Genomic DNA, 23,702 nt, shown 5'->3' on the forward strand with positions numbered 1-23,702 from the left:
AAATATTTAGCTACCTGTATCCAGTTGCAAGTGACTGCTGCGTGTTTCCAGTTTCCCATATAAAGAGAGAATTCAGGTTTATATACTGTCTATTTTGTAAAGTACTGAGTCCTGTACGTCCATCTAAAAAGCACAATTATAGGGAATAGTGTGTTATTTGTTGTTTTCTGTCTGCAGTATATTGCAAAGCTACAGCTGCCAGGACATAGTGGTCGCTTCTCCAACCAACAACCAAAACAATAAGCATGGGCTTTTAAGATGGATGGATGGAAAAGACTCTGTATTCATAAATCCTTTTTTTTTTCTTTCTTTTTTTTGAAGAATATCACTTCAAAACATGTTTACAGTAAAAACATTCAACAGAGGAAAGTTGATTTTGCTTTCTATGGTAAAAATAAAAATAAATAAAACTGTATTGACTATATTTTTTCATTAATTGAACATGAGTTGCCAACTCACGTTGCCGGATGTCACTATGAACCTTAAGTTAAACAAGCCAAGTGTTATAAAACAAACTTTATTAAACAGTATGTTGAGCAAAGTTATATTTTAACATAAATAAATTAGACCGGTTATAGAGTATGCTGTCAGTGTATGTTGAAGCACAGTTCATTGGTGATAAATGTAGTAGGAGGATAATATGGTGTGTTTTACCAGTAGAGGGCACTTTTGCACCAGAACTGCAAGTAAGATGTCTTGCATATTGGTATGGAGAGTTTATAGTTTGACAAACTTAATTTTAATCTCATTTATTTATTAACATGAGATTTAATAATGATATTATGTTGAATTTGAAAGCATAAGACCTCAGTAGTATTTAATAAGTGCTTAACTTTAGTCACAGTACTATCTATTGTAATGTAGAAATGCAATAAAAAACATTTGTACAAATTCTTGTTATCTACACTCAGCAAAATGTTACTATTCTTTTGACTGTATCAAACTTCACCAGCCTTTATCAAACATGTAAAAGATACAAATTACCATTTGGCTTTTGACATTCTTGGCACTTAGACCCTCATTGACATTCACTAATGACCACATTACAAAAACTATTTTGCCAGCAATAGGTCTTTCATGGTGTATGCAAAAGCTACCATGCACTATCAAATAGGCTGTAAAAATTCTTGACGGTCAGCTTGACATCCTTCTTAATAAGTCCTTTGTGTAACCCTCGTTTGACCAGACTGTCCTTTATAAATCAATAGTCTCGCTGCAGATGCTCAAAGCATCGATTTGTCTGCAAACACTAATGAACTCCTCCTGCACGGATCGGTCTGCCTCAGACGACATGTCCAGGTCCAGGCTCTCCTGTGAGGCTGCACCCAGCGTATTATACTGCCTCTGTGGGTCAGCATGGCCCTGGTGGCCAGACGATGCCACATGGCCAATACCCCCTTGTCTCTCTGGGCTCGGGCAGAGGACCAGTGACGAGCCTCCGAAAGATTCTCGGTAGAGGGAACAAGAGGAAGAGCTGCCTCTCCAACCTTCACGGGATGAAGAGGACAGGGAGGGAGATAGTGGAGCACCTACAATAGTGTCTCTTTGAGTTTGGGCACAAGAGAGCTGGGGTTGAGAGGCCATCTCCACGCAGGAAGAGGTCCGAAAAAGGCCAGGGTCCGTTGAGAGAGGATCACAGAGGCCATTGCTTGGAAATGCACAGTGGTTGTTAATAGATAGATCTCTGCAGCAAAAAGGTCTAGCAGGGCTAAAGAGGCTCATGGGAAAGAGTGCCTCACTGAAGAGTGCTTCGTCTATGCTGCGACGCAGGTTGATGGGCGAAGGTGGCCGCAGATCTGTGGTGGAGTCACTGGTAAATGAGGATCCACCTGAGGGCTCTCTGGCTTCTCCATCCTCAGGTTTTCCTGAACCACGCAAGTCCAAATCCAAGTCCAGGTCTCGGTATGCCAAGGCCCGGTTGCTGTGGTAGAGGAGGTCCAAGCCGTTCAGACTGCTGCCAAGCCTGTCATCCACCAGAGTGTAAAGAGGAAGGCTCTCTGTCTCTCCAAGCCCAATGGTATCAACAATTGCAAGCTTCTCCTGCTGGCTCTGGGACCACTGGTAGCTCCCAGGCAGGATGGTTGACTTGGATGCCAACAGTTCAGTCCAGCAGCTCCCTGCCGCTGGTAGATGGTCAGAACAGTAGACTGGTTGTGCGACCACCAAGGCTAAGGTGAGACAAACCCCGAGCTCACACAGTCTGCAGCTAAACTGAAAGGCCCACCATGGCCAAGGGTGGAAGACCTCCTCTCCACCTAAAACACCCATTGCATTGAGCATTGCATATAACTGCAGTCCTGCACATGCTAAACAAAACAATGCTGAAATACAGACGGTTACAGCTGCACGGTTCCAGTCCCGGCTCTCAGCAAAGGGGCATCGGTTGTAGCGCTCAGCAGGTGTTGGAGACGTGTTATTCAGGTGGTAGATGTGCTTCGAATCTGCCCGCACATAGATGTAGAACACAAAATAGGCAGCGGACAGAAATGTGGCTAGTGCTACAAAGGCTCCACGGGAGATGAGTGAAAGAAAGAGGCAAAGGGGAGGCTTTTGCTGGTAGAACTTCAGTAATGTAACCGGTCCGAATGCGGCACCAAAGTGCAGGACAACCAGGCAGGCAAGGAAACAGGGTCTCTGGAAAGCTGAGTAGGAGAGCTGCATTCTTGAGCGCATTGAGAGGAGAAGGAAAACCAGACCAAAAGCTGCAGTCAAGCAGGGAAACGGTGCTTCATAGAGTATCAGTGAGGCCTCTGTGGAGGGCAAGCGGTCCTGGTGGCCGTAGGCATCGTACAGGAGGGAGAAAGATCTGGTGCAACCAGCGGCTAATAGAAACAGGCTGACCAGGGCAAAGTATCCACATCCAGAAGGACATCGTAGTGGCAAGCAGAGCAGATTTAGTGCTGATGCCAGCGTGAGCATCGCAAAGACACAACCAGCACCGTACACATGCGCCTCCCAGGCCAGGCCCCAAGCTGCCATGGCGCTGTTCCAGTCGGTATACAGCGGCACCAACATGATTGGAGCAGGGATCAGGAGGGGGTTGACTGATTGGTTCATGGCAGTGATATTTTGTGTGTGCTTGACGTCCGAGGAGGTTGTTGCGTCCCAGGTGTCGGAGAGGTTGCAGATCCCGGAGCGCTCTTTATTGCAGTCTGGAAGGAAGGTGGCGTTGCTGTCCACCGGGTTGGACATCCAGTCTTCAGTGTTTAGAGGAATATGGGGAGTTTCTGGAGGAAGCAAGCAGAAATTTTGTTTGATCAAATATGCTTTAAACACATAGGAGAATAAACAAGATTTGTATTTTAATGAGTAATTGAAGACAAGAAAAATCCAAAACTTGGAAAAGGCAACAGCTGTAAACATTCCAATTTAAATTCACTTTAAAGCAAACTCATTCACTTTCTCATGAGAATACACAGAAGCCTTTAATCAAGGTTCAAACTATCGGAGCCAGAGACAAATTGGATCAGGTCCAGGTTGGTAAAAGCGCGCTTTCCTCCTAATGTGCTAATCTTTTTTAAAAGCTTGTTGGAAGGCAAGTACAGTTAATCATGATTGTGTTAGACGTGTATAGCACTGCAAAGGAAATGGTTCAGCTTTGGAAATTAAGGGGCACCCATGAATATATGTGTTTGTGTGAACACTACAAAGATAACTGCAAAGCTCATCTGTGCCAAACTGGAGGATGACTCATATTTGGACATAGCACAAGACGTTTTACACAGCATGGTGGGCAAAAAGACAAACATGACTTTTCAGCCTCCTTGTCTCTACATTACTGACCTTCACATAATAGACCCTGTTCTTTTCCATAAAACATAACAATCCCCACGCACATACTATCTTTTCACCACAAAAAAGAACATATTGAGACCTTCACTCTAATAATGGCAGCTTAAAGCCCTTGCCCTACTGCAAAAGCAGAAGAAAAGCATCTCTCTCATTTGCACACACACAAACACACACACAAGCACATCAGTCATTTTGCTGCAGATCAGAGGCAATCACTCCTCCATAAAGAGCCAGGTGCTATGATGGACAACAGGGATGGGGACAAATGAACTTGATGAACTGACAGCACAGTAAATCCCACATCAGGCAGGTTTAGTTCACTCAAAAATATTTAGCTGTAATTTCTATGTGAGATTAGATACTTATTTGTGTAAGAATGTTGTTAAATACAGCCAAAAAGAATTGTCCGATGCTAATGTCTTAAACAGAGAAAAAAGGGGTTAAATATGTCCAGCAAAGCCTGGGGAATACATTAAATAGGGTGGTTATGGTATGTGCCGGTTAAAGAACTTAAATGTGCAGACATCAGCACCACAAAACCCCCAAATCGTTGCTTATAGATTGTCTTATTCATTTCCTAAGTACTCCTAAAATTAGGATCTATGTGGTTTAGCATTTTTGTTTTAAGTCTCTTTCATCTGTATTTTAATGTACTTTTATTGGTTGTATTCTTGTGTTTCCCATCCCACCCTGTCCTGGTCCCCTAATTCACTGTTTTGTTCTGCCTTCAAAAAGAGGAAACTCCCATACGTGGGTTTATTATCTTTGAACTAGGACAGTTTTCTGTTCTGTTCTCCTAGACTGCTTACATTTTTCAAAAGTGGCTTTCCATGCTTTGTGTTTTCTGCACCCCCCCCCCCCACTGAAGTTATTAGGATTAATCCTCTGGGAAACACAAATGTCTGCAACAAATTTCACAGTAATCCATCCAGAAGTATTTGAGATATTTCAGTCTGGACCAAAGTGATGGATCGACATTACTGTGCTGCTAGAATGACTTATAATCAACAGATTAATCAATGATGACACCAATCATTACTTGTGACCACTGTGTATTGAATCAATGCAGAATGCTGAAAGCTATGTCATTGATACATTGGTGTCATGTTGAGAAAATGAGGAGGTGTTTTTAATCATGTTTAAAGTGACATTAGCAGCTTTTAATGAGGGCATTAACTACCGTATGTCAGTGTTCTAATAAACCAGCACTGTATAACTGCACTGACAAAGTCCCCCTATCACAACAGACAGTAGCGGTGTGAAAAATGTGGCTGGAGTGTAAAATAAACACACAGCTGCAGGCATTTTGATGAATGTGTGGGCCACTGATAAAGTAGGTGGTGTTCAGTACAGTGTTATGACTCGTCTGTCCAACTGCTTAGTTTCCAGGGCGATGGTGATGATTTGACTGAAAAAGGTGACACGTATTGAATCAGCGCCATGTTTTGTTACCTCGCTCATGTCGACAAATGTCTCATCTGTGCTGCCGGGCCGGCCGAGCGGCCTGGACGGGGTTTGGTATGTAATGGCTACAGTACAGGGATCAGAACGTTACGTTCCACTGCATGCTGCTCGGTCATCTGACACATTCCTGTGGGAACAAGTCCCCCATTCTAGGGGCAATAGACATATCTCCATTAGACAGACAGACAGACAGACTGCCTGAAAGCAAAGTGACTATGGACACAAACTGAAGTCCTTTTAACTAAGAAAGTCAAAAATGTAATTTTTTAAAGACTTGAAATTTCCACTCACTACACTACCTGCTCCGCTGCGGACCGACACAGCAACTAGCTGGTGCTGGGAACGTATTGCAGCATTTAGCAGCTAAAGGGCCGGCTGTGGCTCAGGTGTGGGTTAACCTTTAATCACAAAGTTGACGGTACGATCCCCAGCTGCTTGTGTCCACGTGTCAAAGTTTCCTTTAGCAAGACGCTGAAATGACACTTGACCCTGACTTGCCCTCTCACAAATTCCTGTTGTTAGCCAGATGGGTATGCCAATGCCTTGCATGCCAGTTCCGCCACTATTGGTGAATGAATGTGTGTGTGAATTAGAAAGTTGCTATATAAATTTGTCTCCATTTGCCATAAAAAGCCAGCTAAAATTGTGTGAGGCTGTATTTAGGCACAGCAGTTTTTTTTAGCCATGCTAGCATTAACATTTAGCTCATATAGGCATTATTAACATGCAGATGTTACGCAGGTATAATGGTAACCATGTTCAGCACCTTAGTTTAGCGTGTTAGCATGCTAACATTTGCAAATGAGGACAAAACACAAGTACAGCTGAGAATGATAGGAATGGCATTAGTCATTTGTAGGTATTTGGTCTTAAACCAAAATAATGGACAAGCTAAAATGTTGAACTGATGATGGCGCAAGGGGAAATGCCACGGGTTCACGCAAGTTGGTAGGATTCATCCTCTGGAAAACTTGGAAAAGTATTTAGCCCTTCTTTCACAATGCCTGCAGCCAATGATTTCTGTGAATATTTGATGTTACATTCAGTATAAATTGAAAGAACTTAGATCTGTCTTAAGGCAATTCACTTAATTATGAATAACCGATAGCATGCAGTCTAAAAGATAAATGAACACTGACTTTCTGAAAACCCACATTACAAGGCTTCAGATTTCTTGTGAGGAGTGAGTTCATTTAGGTCTCAGTTGAAACACTAATTAGTGCTCAGGGGCTTTATTTATGTCTTAATTTCTTTGGGTTTTGCTTTTAAATCCTAAACGGTTTCACCTAAGGCACCTTACCCCGTGGACCAGCCTAGGTAATAAAGGTGAAGGATTCTGCTGATGTTAAATAGGCAACAACCCCACACAAATCTTAATTGGCTGCGTGTTTATTCTGCGTTGTAAAACTGAGAGCTTCATGTCGTTTTTATCTGATTGCTTTCATTTTCAATTAGGATCACCTCAGAAACAACAATTAAGTGGGAGCTCAGGGAGAAGTTAGATCATGCATACTGAGCAGGAGCCAGTTGTGTGTGTTAGGCTGAGGGTTTATCTGCTTTCTCAACACTAGTACTTAATGCTAAAGCATCTGATCTGGGTCCCTTAAAACCAATGGGATAGCTTGTATACCTGGAAAGTTGTTTAAGTGCAGCAGATATTATCAACAACAGATTTTTGCTTGAGGCAGTACACATTTAAATGACAGACAGACGACCAACACATTGTTTCACTCACTCGTGGCACACCAAGATAGAAAGCCCCGTAGCGCCCTTATCATCAGAAAGTGGCACATTTGACAGGTCTGTTTTTGAAAATCACTCAGCAACATCTGCTATTCTGGGCGAGGTAATGTGGGTTACATCTGCTGCTGTGAACTGGGCTAAAAGTAAATCTTTCAATAAACATCTTTTACCAGAAGTCAAGTTCATGATGATGGAATATTATACTATAAGATACACTTATATATGGATACATTGAGATAATGAATTGTTTCTACTAATATTGTCTGTGTAGAAAAGCCTAATATAGCTCATTGTTCTGTGCCATAGACCTCTATTGTTGCCCCAAAAACAATAAAAACACCATAACATAAACTCTATAGAGCACCAACTGTGTATTTATCCGCCACTGAAAATAGTCCCCCCACAAATGCCCTGTTTACTCCTGTTTGAGTAATGTTTTCTAAAAACTATTATGGCCATCTCTTTGACAAAATTACTGAGCCTTTGTGGAAAAGGAAACTGTGTATTTGTAAGAAGGTTTTAAAGATGTGCGTGACCAGTGAGAGCCACTGAGCTTGGTGCAAACGGGATGAAAGATGGTCAAATTATTGGTGTTAGACCAAGTTGTCATGGGATTTATTGCATAGACACAGGTTGATGGAAACACACTTGCCAGCCTTAATTATTAAAGTCTATTATTATTATATACAGTATTTGCACGTAATGTGTTTTGTGTTTGATACTGGTATTAAATCACACATATATAATAGGATTAATTTGACACCCTGCATCAATGAATAGATTCCAAAACAGAATGCATTATATGTTATTTGTAGAACAACCTGTGCAAGCAGAAAGTCTTTATTTTAAAGAACTCTGCTGTCATTGGCCAGCACTAAATTACTTGTGTGTATATTCAGTTTCAGGCAGCTATTGTCACCAGATCAATGATTACCTAGTGTATTTGTTTATTGGGGTAGGCATTGTTCCCTATCTCTTCTGTTCTCAGGAGTTCCCTAAAATCACAGCTTGACTAAGCAGTTACCTCCTCCCGATGGAAGCAATTAGTAGCTTTAGGCAAAGAATGCAAGGGAATAGTCAATCTGCAAAGGATTGGAAGAAACACATATTGAAACAGCTACAGGACGGTTTTTGAAACAAACAGCTTGCAGTCCTTTTAGTAGTCCACCTAACAACATGCTAGTGCAAACGCATGCTTAAATGGATGGGATTTTGAAATATGTTGTTTGTTCACATTTCAAGCGATTTGTTTTCTCACCTGTGCTCTGTGGTGTGGATGTTGTTAGCAGCTTAGTGGATGGTGTGGAATTGTCTGCCAACTTGGTGTCACCATCCCAGTCAGCTAAAGGAACCACAGCTTCTTCATCGTCCTTATCCCCTTTGCCTTGGAGCTCTGGGAAGACACATGCAATTTAACCTCTGAGTGATCTCAAAGCGATAAGGACTGTAATTTAAAGAACACGACATTGTAGCTCCAAGAAGTCTGAGAAAAAACAGATTAGCAACTCTGGAGCCTTCCAATAGAAAAAGTTTAACCCTCTGTGTTCTCTGCTCCCAGTATGTCTGAGCTTCACACTGCACAACATGGAAGGACTATATTTCTTAACCCAGTTCTGTCAAATATATTGGCCCATCGCCCACTTAGTTGTAGCCAGTCATCCATAGCACAGTAGTCTGGCCATCTATAGTCTATTTACACTGACATCCTGATATGTGTGTACATGTTTGAGAGTGTGTGTATGTCCTGATCCATTACAAATCCAGACCCCATGCCTGTTTCAGTAAGAGAACAAAGAAAGATAGAAAGAAAAAAAGAATGAGAATGAGCCACATTACTCTAGAGATTATAAGATTTGGAACAATGACTATGATGAAGCCAGGGATAGCAGCAGGTACAGTGATAGTTTATAGCTTCAATATTAATATTAATAAAAGGGGTAGTGGAAGGAATAATGAGTTTAAAAAAACACAGCCACTATCCTACAGTATGATCTAGGTCATGCTCACAGCAACCGAAATTAATATTATGTTTTAAAAGTCTACAAAGCAAAATCTGCTTTGCAGCTGGAGATCTGTCTACGCCAAAGAAGAGGGACATCATTGAGAAACAAATACTAACACATATAACCTACTTGCGCATACGACAGATATCTATTCCACTATAAATCAGTTATATTTTGAGTTTCATATACAAATAGAACAACTTTAAGTTATATTTATGGGTTTGTGCGGCATATTTTGTTTAAAGATACCCCATTGAGGTTATGACCAGTAGGAGCGGAACGGTTTTTACGACCGAGTCCCAGTCTTTAGTCAGTTGTCTGCACACAAGAACAAATCACAACACACAGTTGCCAGTTTTCACGCTATCTATTTAGCTTGGAACACGGTCATTTTCAACAAAACGTAGCAATGCGATAAAAGGCAATGAAGAAGAAAACTTCAAGATAGTAAACATAAATGTAAACAATGCAGGACTACACATGTTTTTAAAAAAAATCATCTTTGCAAATGTTTTATGAGGAAGATAATTTATTTGACACGTTTGTTAGACCTCGACAAGGCCTTAAGTCATATGCAGGGAAACGGTCCACACGGAAAGCAGAAGAGATCAACGCGTTTGCCAAATGGCAACATCGGAACCTTCTCCTGAGGATTTAGCTTTATAATAGCTTCTTTTTTTTTTGCTTTTTTAAAACAGATTTCTGCATTGATATGCAGATATCTGTTTATAGGGATTTGCCAAAACATCTTCTTTACCTGTCGGCTTGTGTTAGTATTAGACTCTTTTTGTGTGACCGGCACACAAAAAGAGGAATTCTCGGCCGTACATTTGCTGGCTACACCCGAACCCCCGAAATTTTGGCCGTTGCGGACGGGTCCAGAGATTGTATGGTGAGGAACATTGAAAGTGAATGATCATGTTTGCTTACAAAAAACTCCACAGGTTAAGTTTGGGTCTGAACAAGATGACTAATTGGCAGAAACATTTGTATTTTTGTTTCCTCAAACGTTTTTTGTTGTCACAACCTTTTTGTTATCATGCCAATGCGCTCTTGAGCAAGGCGCCAAATCCCGCTAACTGCTGTGGGCGTCTGTCCAGCAGTCACCGCCCCTTCACTCTAACATTTCTCCATTTTTGCATTTATAGGACCTGAGCATTGTGTGTGTATTTCAGGCCTGTGTGTGTAGTGTGTTCTAACAATAGAGTCAACACATTGTAATTTTAATTTTAGAAAAGTATATAAATTGAAAATTGTTTGATTGTGTCAAGTGACTTGGAAATTTAAGACTGTACACCACAGCCTGATCGCTGCAGCATCTCAGATCTGCAGTACAGATGCTTGGATGTGCCTGCACGGCATATTCAATTTCAACGTAACAAGATTTGCTACAAATAAGATATAAGGATCATATCACTCACTCACTCAGTACAAGTGGAACTTATCTCTTGAGCACAAGCAAAATTACCGATGACTGGCAATTTACAGACGGCTGACAGAGCAAAATAAAAGCAAAAAGATAATAAAAAAAAAAGATTTTACTGTTTACATAATAAGTACATACATCATTTCATTTAGCCTTTATGAACTTAAAGTGTGATGTATCCATTGTTTCTCAAAACATCCTTTGTTCCGCCTCAGGCTGTGAATGGATATTTCTCTATTAGATTTCATCCAGAGAGCCTAAACTCTATTTAAAGTTGCACCTACAGTGGGCAAAATCTTTGAGGAAATGGCCATTTTGGCGTGGTAGTTCTTCACAGTGTATACTGATTCAGAGGCTCCTCATTTCCGGCTTCCAGAAATAATAAACAAAAGATGATCTTGGACTCCATTAAACTCTGCTCTATCTACGTAAGCCCCGAATTAGTCTGTAAAAGCATGCATTGGTTTGTAATGAACACACTGAGCTTAGAGTGATAAGACCAAAACAGAATACGTTGGATAGCAGTGTAGCAAAGAGTCAGATGTGCAGAATCAGATCCATAAAAATTAGATATTATGACTGGGATAACTCATCTCAAATGTACTTGCACAAAATTGCATCAGGTTGTTGATAATTTGGTTCTATTTTAAGATAGTTACTGAGGGATTCATGTCATTTTCAAACTCGTTCCACTATCTTAATTAGAAATCAGTCCATATAAAGGTGATCATTATTCCAGGTTGTTGTCTAATTGCATATTGCATTAGTCAATATTATTCAGTCAGCCTGAGAGCTGTGGGTCAAATCCTATAAACAAATAGGCCTAACCCATTCAGTTTTCTAAAACTCATGGACTCTGTCTTGCTAAGGGAGTCACTGTGAAAAGATTAACATAATATTAAAGTCACCACAGGTTTGATTTGCATTAAAACCCTTTTTTCATGGAGATATGCTGGGGCATTAGATATTCATGTCACATGGTCTGCGCGTGAATCCATTTTCTTAAGTAATTAATCTATGTCAATAGTCGTGCTATAGCTTTGTTACAGCACTTAGATCGTATATCTTTGCAGGTATTAATGGAGTATGTTAAGGGTCTAGCATCTGCCTTTTAATACAGCGTACCGTAATGGAAAAGGTGGGAGGAGGGGAAAGAATGAAGGAGCTCTCTCTTCTCATAATTGCCCTTGCTGTCAAATGTTGGCGTGTCCTTTAGTAAAGGATTTGACACAGATGCAGATCATTGCTGTTCTTTCAATTTTTTTATTATTATTATTTTTTTTACACCTGACAGCCTTCTCAAGGGCAACGCCACATAGCAAACACTCAATCAATGAAAACCCACCCGTTTGTGTGGTGAAGATGTTCCACGCCTCCGGTAGGGAAGTGATTCACTCTGTGTAGCTTAAAATGCATTACAGCACGCGGATAGAATGTTCACATTGGGATAACGTATGATAATGTATGATAATGCAGGGCGGTTGTGCTTTCAGTGTCATATAAGACTCTCCCTGCGTCCTTTAGCAAGGTGTGCTTATTTAAACACTGCACTACCACACCAAATAAACTACTAGGTTGCATAAAAGGACCATATTTTTTATTGTTTTTTTTATTTCTCCATGGATGACTAAAAGCTTATCTGTTCCCTGTCAGGACATTTTTTACCATTCAAAGCAGGCATAGCTGACATGGATGTCCATGGAACAAAGTGACAGGGATTTGTGTTTGTAAAAGAGATTTCTAAAGGCGGAGGGTAGCAGGAAGGGAGGGAGTAGACTAAATGGCGAGAAGCACGTTCAGCATCCGTGAACAGCGACTGGCGAGCGGATGGTCCCACTGGAGACAAAATGATTTCGCTGAGTGTGCGCTTGGAATACTGATACACGGCAACAACAGCCCTCCCCATCCGGGCCAATCCCCCCCTATCTTTTCTGCATGCCGTCACACGATGCACAACCAAAAACAAGTGTAGACACAACACCAGGTGCTGTAGACAAAACGTTACACCACCAGTTTCAGGACAAGCTGCGTAAAGGTATGGGAGATGCAAGATTTGGAATAGTTGCATTCCAACACTGCAAGAAAACATTCCCTCTAAATCTTTATTTTCAGCTAAGGAACTGTTAATGTACTTGTTGATATTGTACAGAATACCATGCAATCTGTAAGTATCCAGTATTGTTCCATTATCTTTTACTGTGACCGTTATTGCCACTCTTCATTTCAACCCAGACCGGCCCCGTCAGACACCGCCTACCAAGAGCCTGGCTCTGTGCAAGGTTTCTTCCTAAAACAGTTTTTCCTCGCCACTGTTGCTTGCTCTGGAAGGAACAACTAGAACTGTCGGGTCCTTGGAAATTATAGAGTGCGGTCTAGACCTACTTTATGTAAGTGTCTCGAGAAAACTCTTGTTATGAATTGATACTATAAATAAAATTGAATTGAATAAAATTGAAGCTCTCCAGGAGCATCTGAAAGTCCATTTCTGACCTTGGAAACAGCAAAACAATCTTTTTTTAAGATCCATTTAGTAGCTATTCTCAAGCTTTGCACTGTGTCACACATGAAAATAAAGTCGCTAAATTGCAAAGAAAAGGAGAAATTCTACGACAACTGTTAAATATGATTGAAAGTTTCACAACAGCTACTAACCCTAACACGAAATTTTGTCTAGCAATAAGCTAAGAGGGTTTGAGAGAAATCTGCATTTTTAAGAGAAAAGGGTTATGTATTGTAAAAGGGGGAATCATATTGTTCATGTATTACCATTAAATTGTTTCATTCTGTTTTGGCTAAAGATTTGTGTAATTATATAGGGACTTCAAGAATTTAAATCGTTTTATTAAGAAATATCTATCATGACTGATATTAGTGTGCATTTTGTGGAAGGCCAGCATTAAACTATAGACGTTAATCAATATGCACCTGGAGAATATTAGTTTTGTACATATTGCAGGCTCTACAGTGTGTATGCATCCATCAAAAAATCACAAGTTTATCAGGTGGACACCAAACCTCTCCGGCTGAGAATAATCGACTCATCATTTTCTGGCCCAACCTTTGACCCTACATGATGAATGCGTCTGTACCAGGAGGAGGACCTTCCCTGAAGGCTCATTATCACACAGACACCAGACTGCTACCAGTGTTGGGGGATGGGCGTTGTCCAGGGATGTCTTGCCTCACTGTCATATAAAAGTCTCCTGGAACCTATTGGCTACCAGTAGCTGTTTTAGCTCATCATCTTTCCATTTTGATTCTCTTTGACAAACAAAACACCCACCAAGCAGCCTTCAATCAAATCCTCTTTCCCTTCATTCAGTTAATGGCTTACGTAATATGTTATTTTCTTTAAAAAAAAATAAAAACATAGAATGATACAAATTACTCACTGGCAACAATTTTGAAATGCCAAATCAACTTAGTCAACAACACCACATCACTTACAATATGGAACTATTTTATTGAATAGTTCAAAGTGTGTGGTAAGCAAGCATTGGAAATACAGTAAATATGTTTCATGCTGTTTTAGATGGTTTTGATTGCTGTATTGTGCAACTCCCATTTCTGAAAGCTGTCATGTTAACCACCACAGAGATACTATTGACTTTTGGTTTATTTCATGTCTTGACATTTATGTTATCTCATGTCCTAGAATGAAATCTTATTTCCTTGCTAAATAACCCATGAACTGATCTTGTTGTATACCTGAGGAGTATGTAGGAGGGAGAGTGCTTATGGGAATACTGCATGAGAAGTGTTGATTATACAGTTGATTATATTTGGTCTTAAGGTGAACAGAAATTTCAACCAATAACCCATCATTGTAATCATTGTAAATGTAGATTCCAGACTTGTAACCAATGAGTGTCGTCAGGGTTTCAACGACATCTGGATTAATGCTAATCTCGGACCTTTGACTATTCACCATGTTAGTTATGTCATCGATCGAGCCAAAATGTTTTTTGACAGCCAGCTATTGAACTCTTAAGACCTGCTTGCCTATGATGGATCACATCTATACAGTCAATCCAGCAACCAATGATTGGTTTAACTTTGCTTACCTCCTGCTATTGAGATGTTAACCCTTTGGCTCTGAGTTGTGCTTGTTATGGATTCCGTCACTAGTTTGTGATTGATCCCCATGGCAGTGGTGATTACCCCCGGCTGTTCCTCCCCAGACATTGACCTGGCCTTGGAGTAGCCCAGGTCAGCCTTACTCTGAGTGGGGTGAGTTTCCGTCATTGTGGCCTCTCCAGCATGGAGGGTAACACTGACAGTAGAGTGTTGTGGTTTTCTGTCAAACATGGTTTCTGAGGACGTAGGTGGACTTACAGGCCCCAGAGGGTGTCTGCTGGTCAGTGTGGCCTCCACAAGTCCTGGGGTTGTTGTGATTTGGGCTGTTGCCCATGTCAAGGCAGTGGGAACTGTAGTTTCTGATGCTATCGTCAAAGAGATCTTTTCTGTGAAATCTCCAACCTCTTTTTTATTAGTGTGTTCCTCTGGAAGGTGTTGTGTAGTGGCGCCAATGTTGGTTCCGGCCGCTCGTGCCGTGCCTCTCGGTGGGTTGGTGTATGTTGCACTTTGTTCAGGAGTGCTTGTGCTGGTGGGACTGTTGGTGGACAGAGTGTTTCTGCTAAAACTGCTTGTGGGAGAGTAGGAGTCTGGAACAAGAGTATCATTGTCACTCTGTGCTATGCTGCTGTGTGGAGAATCTGATGTCCCTGGGGGAAGTGGTTCTGTTCTTATTTTTGTCACGCTGGTTAGATGCCCCTGAGTCGAAGTAGTGGGTGATTCAGTGGCTTCTGAAATGCTTCCTTCTCCTGAACCTGAGTAGTCTTGCAGGTGATTGATTGGTTCTGTCAGCCCTTTGGTGGTTGTGGTCAACGCAGCATCCTCGTTGTTGCTGTACGAGTTCCCGTAAAAGGGGATACGGAAGGGTAGTGAGGGTATGGCAGGGAGCTTTGGCAGAGACCACCAGTAAGAGCTTTGTTTCTTTTCAGGTGGGTTTTTGCTTGATGCCGTTGGTCCCCAGAGGGCTTCTTCATCAGCCACAGCCCACCTGTGAAGTAGCAAAAAACACCAGAAGCAGAAAGCCAAGGTCCGGAGGAGGCGAAGCATGCTGTCGACAGTGGCGCACAGACCGGTCACATGTTGTTCTCCATTCTTCTGCTCCCTGAGGCAGGTTTGTCTGATTCTCTGGGAAAATGACCTAAAAGACAAGAACACACAGGACACTGAGTGACACACTTTTCATCCACTCTTGGTCGGCTAAATTTGAGTTGAGGAAAACTTGATAGACTTTGCATCTGTTCGTTTTTCTTTCCTTTGAACATTTTCGAGTGTGACCTGCTTTGCAGCTGTTTTTCCAGACTGTGAAGTAAAGCAAGTATAGAAACTGTGCAATCCGTTACAAGAGCTTGCTGAAGTTAGTAGGCTAAAAAAAAAAAGTAAGCGACCACAAATCACAACAAGAGCTTAAGTATTATGAACACCCCACATTTAGTGGTGTCTCGTTAGATGTGGTGGTCAGTATTTATGTGGGGCTCTTGCTCATGTGCATGCTGTGTCACAGGGGTTGGGCTGCTACACAAACTGACCAATTAGACGACTTAAACTTAAAGAACTTCCATCCATATGTATTCTATTCAGTGAGGTTTGAGAGTAGGGTTGGGGGAGGTTAGTGAAGAATTAGGGTCAGGGTTGCCAACATAAGAATAGAGGGACCTCTTTTTCTTTTTTGGGGCGCTGAGTGGTTCAAAGTCGCTAGCCTGTTGCCTCAGTGAAAAGACTGGAGCACCAGAGGAATTTCCCCCGTGACAACAACAACCTGTATGCTTTAGCTGTACTTAAGCTGTGCTCTCCCACAGCTTTGGCCTTGCACTCTTTTAATCTCAGATGTGTTTGTTCTTAAAAGCAGAGGGAGCAAAATCTGTTTGCATGAGGGAGAAAAAAAACACATAATATGCAAGATCAATCAGCGACTACTATAAGAGTCTCAGGCTTCATCTCACAGATCTGCAGAGTAGACTTTGCCGGCCATCTTCCCCTCCCTTCCCTAACCCAGCCTGTATATACAGTCAGGTACGGAGATGTGAAGACTTACTACTGGTTGCGGGTCAAACATAAAGCTTTCCACACACTCCTTAGTTTTAGCATTTTGACTGAACAGCATGGAATGAAATCACTTTCTAAGGCAATGAGGTTGTTTTTAGATGCCTTCGATCTCAAGATTGCAGCAACCTCATACACGGTCACATGTCACGTGTGCAGAGATATCTGATGCTGCATGTTAGTGCAATTGTGTACTTGTACGCCCACATGTAGTGTTCTGTAGGAATACACACCCACGCATGCACACTTTGTTGATTTCTTCAAGACAGTTTTCCAGCTATTTCTAAACACTTAGAGAAAGCTAAATTATTAAATGCAGCTTTTAAAGAGAAAAGGAAAGCTGTATTATTTAGGAACCAACTGTATTTTATATTGCAGAGTAACATTTTAATTAGCTCTAAAGCATGGGGCAAAATAAATTCTATCCTTGACTGCCTTTTTGTTGATTTGATGAATAACTGATCAAATATGTAGCCAGTGGGGTATATGTATAATTTATTTTGGCACTCTTGTGTTTCACTTCAGGATCACTTTAGCTCAGTATCACCTAGCGTGGTAAAAGAAAACTTTTGTAGAGCGCAAAACACTTTCTTTACTTTACAATGTAATCTTCCAGCATGTTTTTTTATGTGAATTTATTTTGTAGAATCAGTCAATCAAAAAGACACCACAGGAGCAGTTTTGAGGAGGATTGAGGGTACTACATCCCGTTCTTTCCCTCAAGTACTTTGACTACACTTTTCAAAGTCATGATGTGTTAACACAAGGGGTATTCCTAGATCCTATTTTATTTCCCAATACACTGTAAAGTCGCTCCACTTTTGTTAAACCTGCAAGGATTCATTAATTTGGCCAATATGGGCAAAAATGATGGGACGAGCTGTGAAGACAACACAACCATAATATCACCTTTAAGGTTGATACGGAAAACAGTAGCATATTTACCCATCCAGCAGGTACTTATTAGCATTAGCATTATTAACCTTTATTGGGAGTCGTGTTTCTGGTCACCCACAGCAATTCCTGACGGAAATATCTGACTCTTTAGCAGCTCGTTGCTCCACTTTGTTCACCAGCTAGTTGTTAACTTTGTCTGTGTAAAATTTGGTGTTGGGTAATGTAGAGTGGGTTTATCAGAGTTTCTTGCTAATCAAAACATTAAACTTACGGGCCATTAAACAAAACAACAGGCTGAAAGACACTTAAATGCTCCATAGAGCTGGGGGGAACTGCAAAATTTGGATATTAATAAAACAAAGATCTTGCTAATAGCAGCTTAAACATGTAAACACATTTTTGTAATTTAAACAAACTAGCAATCAAGCTAACACAGTCTCTACAGTGCTAGCCACTAAGGAATCAAAAACCACACCACAGCCTGGGCTTGTACTCGGTTTTCGGATTGGGCCACTTGTCACCACATCAAATACAATGTGGTGACAAAGCTAGTGAAGGCTTTGTCTGCTTTGACAGGCAACAGAGCAAGTGGAAAGGAACTATAAAAAGTGTCTGTGGGGAATTTACAAGTCCCTTCTATTATTTTGCTGGCGTTTTTGTCTCTCCGCTCCTAACAAAGACGGGGCCTTCTACTGTAGTGTGCTCAATGGAGCGGAGACGGAAGAAGAGAAGGGCAGAGAGCCAAAGACAAGGGCAATAAATGAGAGAGAGAGACAAAGACACCATATTGACATTCAGTTGTGGCAGTCGTAGTCCAGGAGAGTAAACTCTGCTGCAGTCTCCCTAATGCTCATTTTAGTGTATTGCCAGCAAGTCCTTTATTAACTCTGCAAACAGACTCCTGTCTTTCAATTTAGTCTGTGTCTCTGTTGTGTTCATTAGAAGCCCCCCACGCTCTCACATCTCCCAGGATCATCAGCCATCTTGATCTCAATCCGCCTTCAGCCTGCTGGCAGTATTACATCATTACATGCCCCTCTTTGATCGTATTAATTCCAAATTTCCACCAGTTGCAGAATTGCAGTCATTAGGTTTTCATTAAAGTCAATGTGTGTGTTTTCACTGACTGCGGAACGGCAGCGTTCTGACTCCGTCCCAGCTCCGGCGACACGAAGAGCTTCTATTTTTGCCGGACACCGGAGAGCTCTGCAGCAATTCAGCACATGGCAGATACATAGACAGTTAAAGAAATGGGCCAACAGATCCCGTTGTTCTGGATGAAGACCAGTGAAGGATATTAGAAGCACTTTTCCGGTGATAGCTGAGCGTTACTGCGTAGCCGCCAACTGAGCTTGACGACATAGATGTGACGTGAGCAACGTGTCTGAAAGTTGTAAGTCTTCTAGGAGCTGTGCCAAGAGAAATCTCAATCATTCCAATCTTGCAGAGATAGAGAGTGTAGGTATATATGAGGAGATAACAGGCACAGGCTAACTCTTGCTAACTAAAATGATAGTTAACATTACACACATAGTAATTAAACCTAAACATCAAATGTAAGTCCAAACTGTCTTTGAGCTTACCCTGTACTATACGGTTATTTCTCTACTGTGCGACAGTAAGTTGCGTGCTTATGACACAATTGTCAGCCTATTTTTACAAAAACGTCTGCTACGGAGCCATAATGTGAGCTACAAAGTAATGGAGCCTTTTATACATTGTTGTGTTTCTTTTGAAATAGAAAACAGACAAATAGAGTCTATAAACGCTTCAGATGTAAAGTTATTTGCTGTCAGAGTGACGAAATGAATGGCAGTCAATTGAATGCTAACGGGTGGTGATGGATTGGTAGCCATCGTATTGGTATCAAAATGGCGCCATAGGGAGCTTCGCTTAGAAAGGAGAGGCTAACCCTCTTGGCCAGATAGTGTGGGACAGGAAGTTGAGCACAGAAACAGAATAAAATATCCTGTTCATTTTCAAAATAAAATAGAACATGCTCACGGCGGATCATATTTTCCTGCACTACACCTTGAAAACACAGCACAAAGTTGTTTCCCCTTTACTCCTCTGAATGGAAACAAACTGTTTTTGGTTTTATGGTCCTATTCTACATGAATTTGCAAGATCTTGTGGGTCCTCGTGACTTCAGCTGTCATTCATGGCTGCAGCCATTCCACAACAAATCGGACCTGGTGTGTATTGACGACGGAGCCAACACGCAGCGGAGCCAATCCGCAGCCGTTCTGCAACTGGTGGAAATGAGGGTAAGGCCTCTGTCGTAAAGCTAACAACAGAGGGAAAAATGAAGAGAGGAGTTGAATGCCGTGACTGAATTAAAGTTGTGTGTCACTCCTGAGGTATTGAAATGGAGAGCCTCTATGCTAAGGGGAGTCACAATTGGAGACCGATTAACTGTGGCCCGAGCCATTACTATTTACCAAACTTGCTATGAGCACGGTAAGGTCTGTGGATCAATGACACAGTCCAGGGTAATGGAGCAATTTACCTCCCTGCAAATGGCTACTGTTATGGCTGACAGTTTTCTGAATCTCCTGTGTGGGCGTGCATATTTACAAGCCCTAGTTCTCATTCTAAGGTTATTTCCATGGTTATATGTAGGTGCGATTGTATTAACATGTGCATCCTCCCACATGCTTTTGGGTCAGATTGCAGTGCTTTAACATCACAAGGCTCTGTCTCTCATCTAAGGAGTAAACATATGGTGTTTTTTTGTTGTCCTCTTGTGACTTTGGTGCTACGCAGGGATGTCATTACTGCACAGATTCAATCTGACTGGCCGTTTTAAGCCAGCAGGGATTTATTCTGCATGAAGCAGTACATTTTAAGGGCTTTATAAAGTGTTGAAGAGAGTAACTGGTGCCCAATTGTCCTACTATCCATCTATTGTATTCATCTAATGTCCCAATGTCACACAAAAAATAGATTTATTTAACGATTGGTTTAATTCATTGTTATATATTTACATTAATAGAGATTGATTAAATAATACCATATCAATTTTGTAATTTAAACTCATGTTATTGTATTCTAGAGTATTGTGTTATCATTGCCTGCATATTGCAAAGGAATAGTTCAACATTTTGGTAAATAGGCTTATTTGCATCCCTGCCGATAGATAGCTAGATAGCTAGATAAAGAGATAGATGGATAGTTAGATAGATAGATAGATAGATGCGCATAGCATTTTAAAAAGAAATCCACCGGTTCTTTGCCTGTGATTTCAATGATATTTGTGTATTATCAGTCCTTGTCTAAGTTTACTGTATAATTTCATTGTTTGACATAATTTTCTAGTAGATGCTTTAACTTCCCATCACTGAGATCCACAGATAGAAGTAGTCCAATCAGCTATTGTCAATAGTCCCTGGACATTATTGACCATAATGAGTGCTACTGTCATGTCCGACAATAGACAACCCCCGGTCAAACGAGCAGCATCATGGTCAGGAGTCCTAACAGGTTACACATGTCCTCCTAGAGGCGTTACAACCAAACAACATCCTGAGTCATGCTATTTACAAACAAGATTAATGCCTTGCTATTCTAATCTGTGGGGTTTCCTCCGGTGTTTAGTTTGACATGACATCTTACAAACCCATTTTCCACATGCAGAAGTCCTATCAGAATGTTAGCAGTACCATTAATAGCATCTTCTGGACTATAATTTCTCTGTGAAAACTTGTTGATACACTCAATGTTTCATTTTTTCTTTAGTTTGGCTCTCCACACATCTTCCATGCCTCCTTATACTACACCTCTTTAAATCCCCACTTTGACCACTCATGACACATTCCCCATGCTTGAGAATGACATTAATTGTACCGGGCTAATGCTTGTGTTAGCCCTAGAGCTGATGAATGTGGTGAAACTGACTATTACAAAGAAAGCTCTCAAACACAGGCGTTCCACCGGCTTTCTTTGCCATGGTGACAGCTGAAGCCAAAGACGTCTTGCTAATCCTCCGGATTTCAGCACCTTTTGGACTCCGCTGTTCCGCTTGTTTGAGTGTGCTTCACATACACATACACACACGCACAAACACACAGACACAACAAACAATCCATGCTTTGCTGGTTTTCTAACATCCAAACCCACCCTCTCACACATTCTGTACATCCTTATGCTAAAATGGAGCGAGTAAACGTGGATGTGATTACATAATCCAATCCAGATATTAATCAAAAGTTGCATTATGTTAATCTTTCTATATTCAGATGACACACTTACAGACACACACACTCTCATTAAATACAACTACCAACACACATTCTATGTTTTTCCATAGATTTACCACTATATGACTCCATCTGATCTTCTTAATCCCGATTGTTATTAGTATCAGTGCATCCAGAACAACCACAAGCCCTCTTACATGTTAAAAAAAATATGTTTGTCAGTGTGTTTACTGAGTGTGCCTCTCAGCGTGTAACAGCATGCATATTGGAGTCAGACCCACACATCCCTATTCAGAGATGCAGAGCAGCTGATTAACACACACACATGCAGAGAGAGAGAGGTACAGCTGTATGAACAGAGAGATAAAAACATGTCTTACCTACAGATGTATGGAAAAAGATGGAGAATCCACCGCCAGCTGTGTGTGTGTGTTTGTGTGTGTGTGTGTGTGTGTGTGTGTGTGTGTGTTCTGCTGCAGGAGAGACCGTCTTTCTGAGCCAGTATAGGTTTGACTGTGTGGGATTGAGTTCCAGTCTCTCTCTCTCTCTCTCTCTCTCTCTCTCTCTCTCTCTCTCTCTCTCTCTCTCTCTCTCTCTCTCTCTCTCTCTCTCGCTCTCGCTCTCGCTCTCGCTCTCTCTCTCTCTCCATTTGTCTCGATCTCTCTCGCTCACTGCATCAGTAGTCCACTGTGTGGCTGCCGTCACAATGCCTGTGGTCACACCTCACCGAGCAAATTGTTCATAAGCGGGGATCACCCAGTGCCGCGGACACTGGGAAACAGAGTTGTGCAAACACACAGCTGCATGTGCCCACACATACAAGCTGTAAGCTGGTCAAATCTGAATGCAGCTGTTTTCAAGCACTATATTTAGACCTAATATGTGCTGATGTTGGCATTTTGGCTTTGCAAGCAAATAATCAATTCCACTATTTACAATTTGGGTAGTTTTGGCATTATTCTGTTTGCTTATGATAAAATCCAACCCCATCGCCAGACAAGAACATCAATATTGGAATGTTGTGTAAAATCCAGAATTATGTTCAATGACAATAGTTTTAAAATTCTCTTTTTCTGCTATATCTCAAAAGTTAAAAAATTGTGGTTATGGCAAATGCACGTTGGTTAAGGTATGGTTAAGGTTAGGGAAAGTTCATGTTTATTGTTAATATACATGCAAAAGTTTAATGCAGGTCTGACTGGAGGTAAACTCTGGTTACTACACGAAGGTAGGTACACACCCATCCACCACCCCGATCTCCAAACCCTAACTTTCCACCATGCTACATATCTTGCACAATAACTTCCTGTGTTGGCACTAAATGTTGGCATTGGACTTCAATCTGTCAGGTACAGATACTGGGCTGCCACTACAAAATAAGACCCAAGTTCTCCTTTAAAGCATCATTTTTATTATTTTTCATCCCAGCCCTTAGAAGCACTGAACGACTCACGTCATGTTCAACCTACTACAAAGTTAACACAAGGTTGCAGAGACTTACCTTTGACACAGTGTAACAGAGTCCCTGACTTAACTCCGTTGACATCTAAGATGTCATATCAATTGAAGGAGTCATTGTTGTGCACCAACTTTGGCTCAACATTGCCCAGATCTTTGCTTCTATGATCCCCAGGAAATTCCTAAATATAGAAACAATCAGAGAACTATCAGCCCAAGGAAACATACTTTCCTGAGCAGTGCTGTCTGTGATGAGGTCCCCTCACCAGCTCCGCTCAGTCCCGCCGGCGCAGGCAACAACGCCTTAATAACACATTTCACCTTGACTCTCCTTACTATTATTAACACCTTTACTTTTACCCCAGTGAAATAAAAAGACTAGGTTCCTTGCCACACAGCTGCTGCTTCCTCTATTTTTAAGTCAATGTATTAATTGCATTTAAATGGAACACTTGGATTCAGACTGGACACATACATCCTCACAACATGAAATACATAATGTATTCTTCAAAAGCTATGACATATGCTATATAAAGGAGGGACAAAGACAGTCTTTTAGGCTTTTGATAAATCATTATAAAGAACATAATGTTTTGTGGTAGGAGC

General features: G+C 41.3%; 1 protein-coding gene across 2 annotated transcripts; it reads right to left on the reverse strand.

The window, feature by feature from the left end:
- Positions 1 to 501: 501 nt before the first annotated feature.
- On the reverse strand, positions 502 to 22,189 carry LOC117938439 (proline rich transmembrane protein 4). 2 transcript variants are annotated; one of them, XM_034863042.1, is made up of 5 exons: positions 22,108 to 22,189; positions 22,019 to 22,069; positions 14,493 to 15,640; positions 8,258 to 8,392; positions 502 to 3,227 (listed from the first exon to the last, which is right to left on the reverse strand). In XM_034863042.1, exons 3-5 carry the CDS (start codon positions 15,547 to 15,549, stop codon positions 1,195 to 1,197), a joined length of 3,225 nt encoding a protein of 1,074 aa, XP_034718933.1. In that variant the 5' UTR covers positions 15,550 to 15,640; positions 22,019 to 22,069; positions 22,108 to 22,189; the 3' UTR covers positions 502 to 1,194. The 2 variants fall into 2 exon arrangements, with proteins under 2 accessions (XP_034718933.1, XP_034718934.1); XM_034863043.1 differs by having other exon boundaries at positions 22,023 to 22,069; positions 22,108 to 22,185.
- Between the last annotated feature and the right edge of the window lie 1,513 nt (positions 22,190 to 23,702).

This window comes from Etheostoma cragini, chromosome 23 (genome assembly GCF_013103735.1).
Source record: "Etheostoma cragini isolate CJK2018 chromosome 23, CSU_Ecrag_1.0, whole genome shotgun sequence".
NCBI classification, from domain to species: Eukaryota; Metazoa; Chordata; class Actinopteri; order Perciformes; family Percidae; genus Etheostoma; species Etheostoma cragini.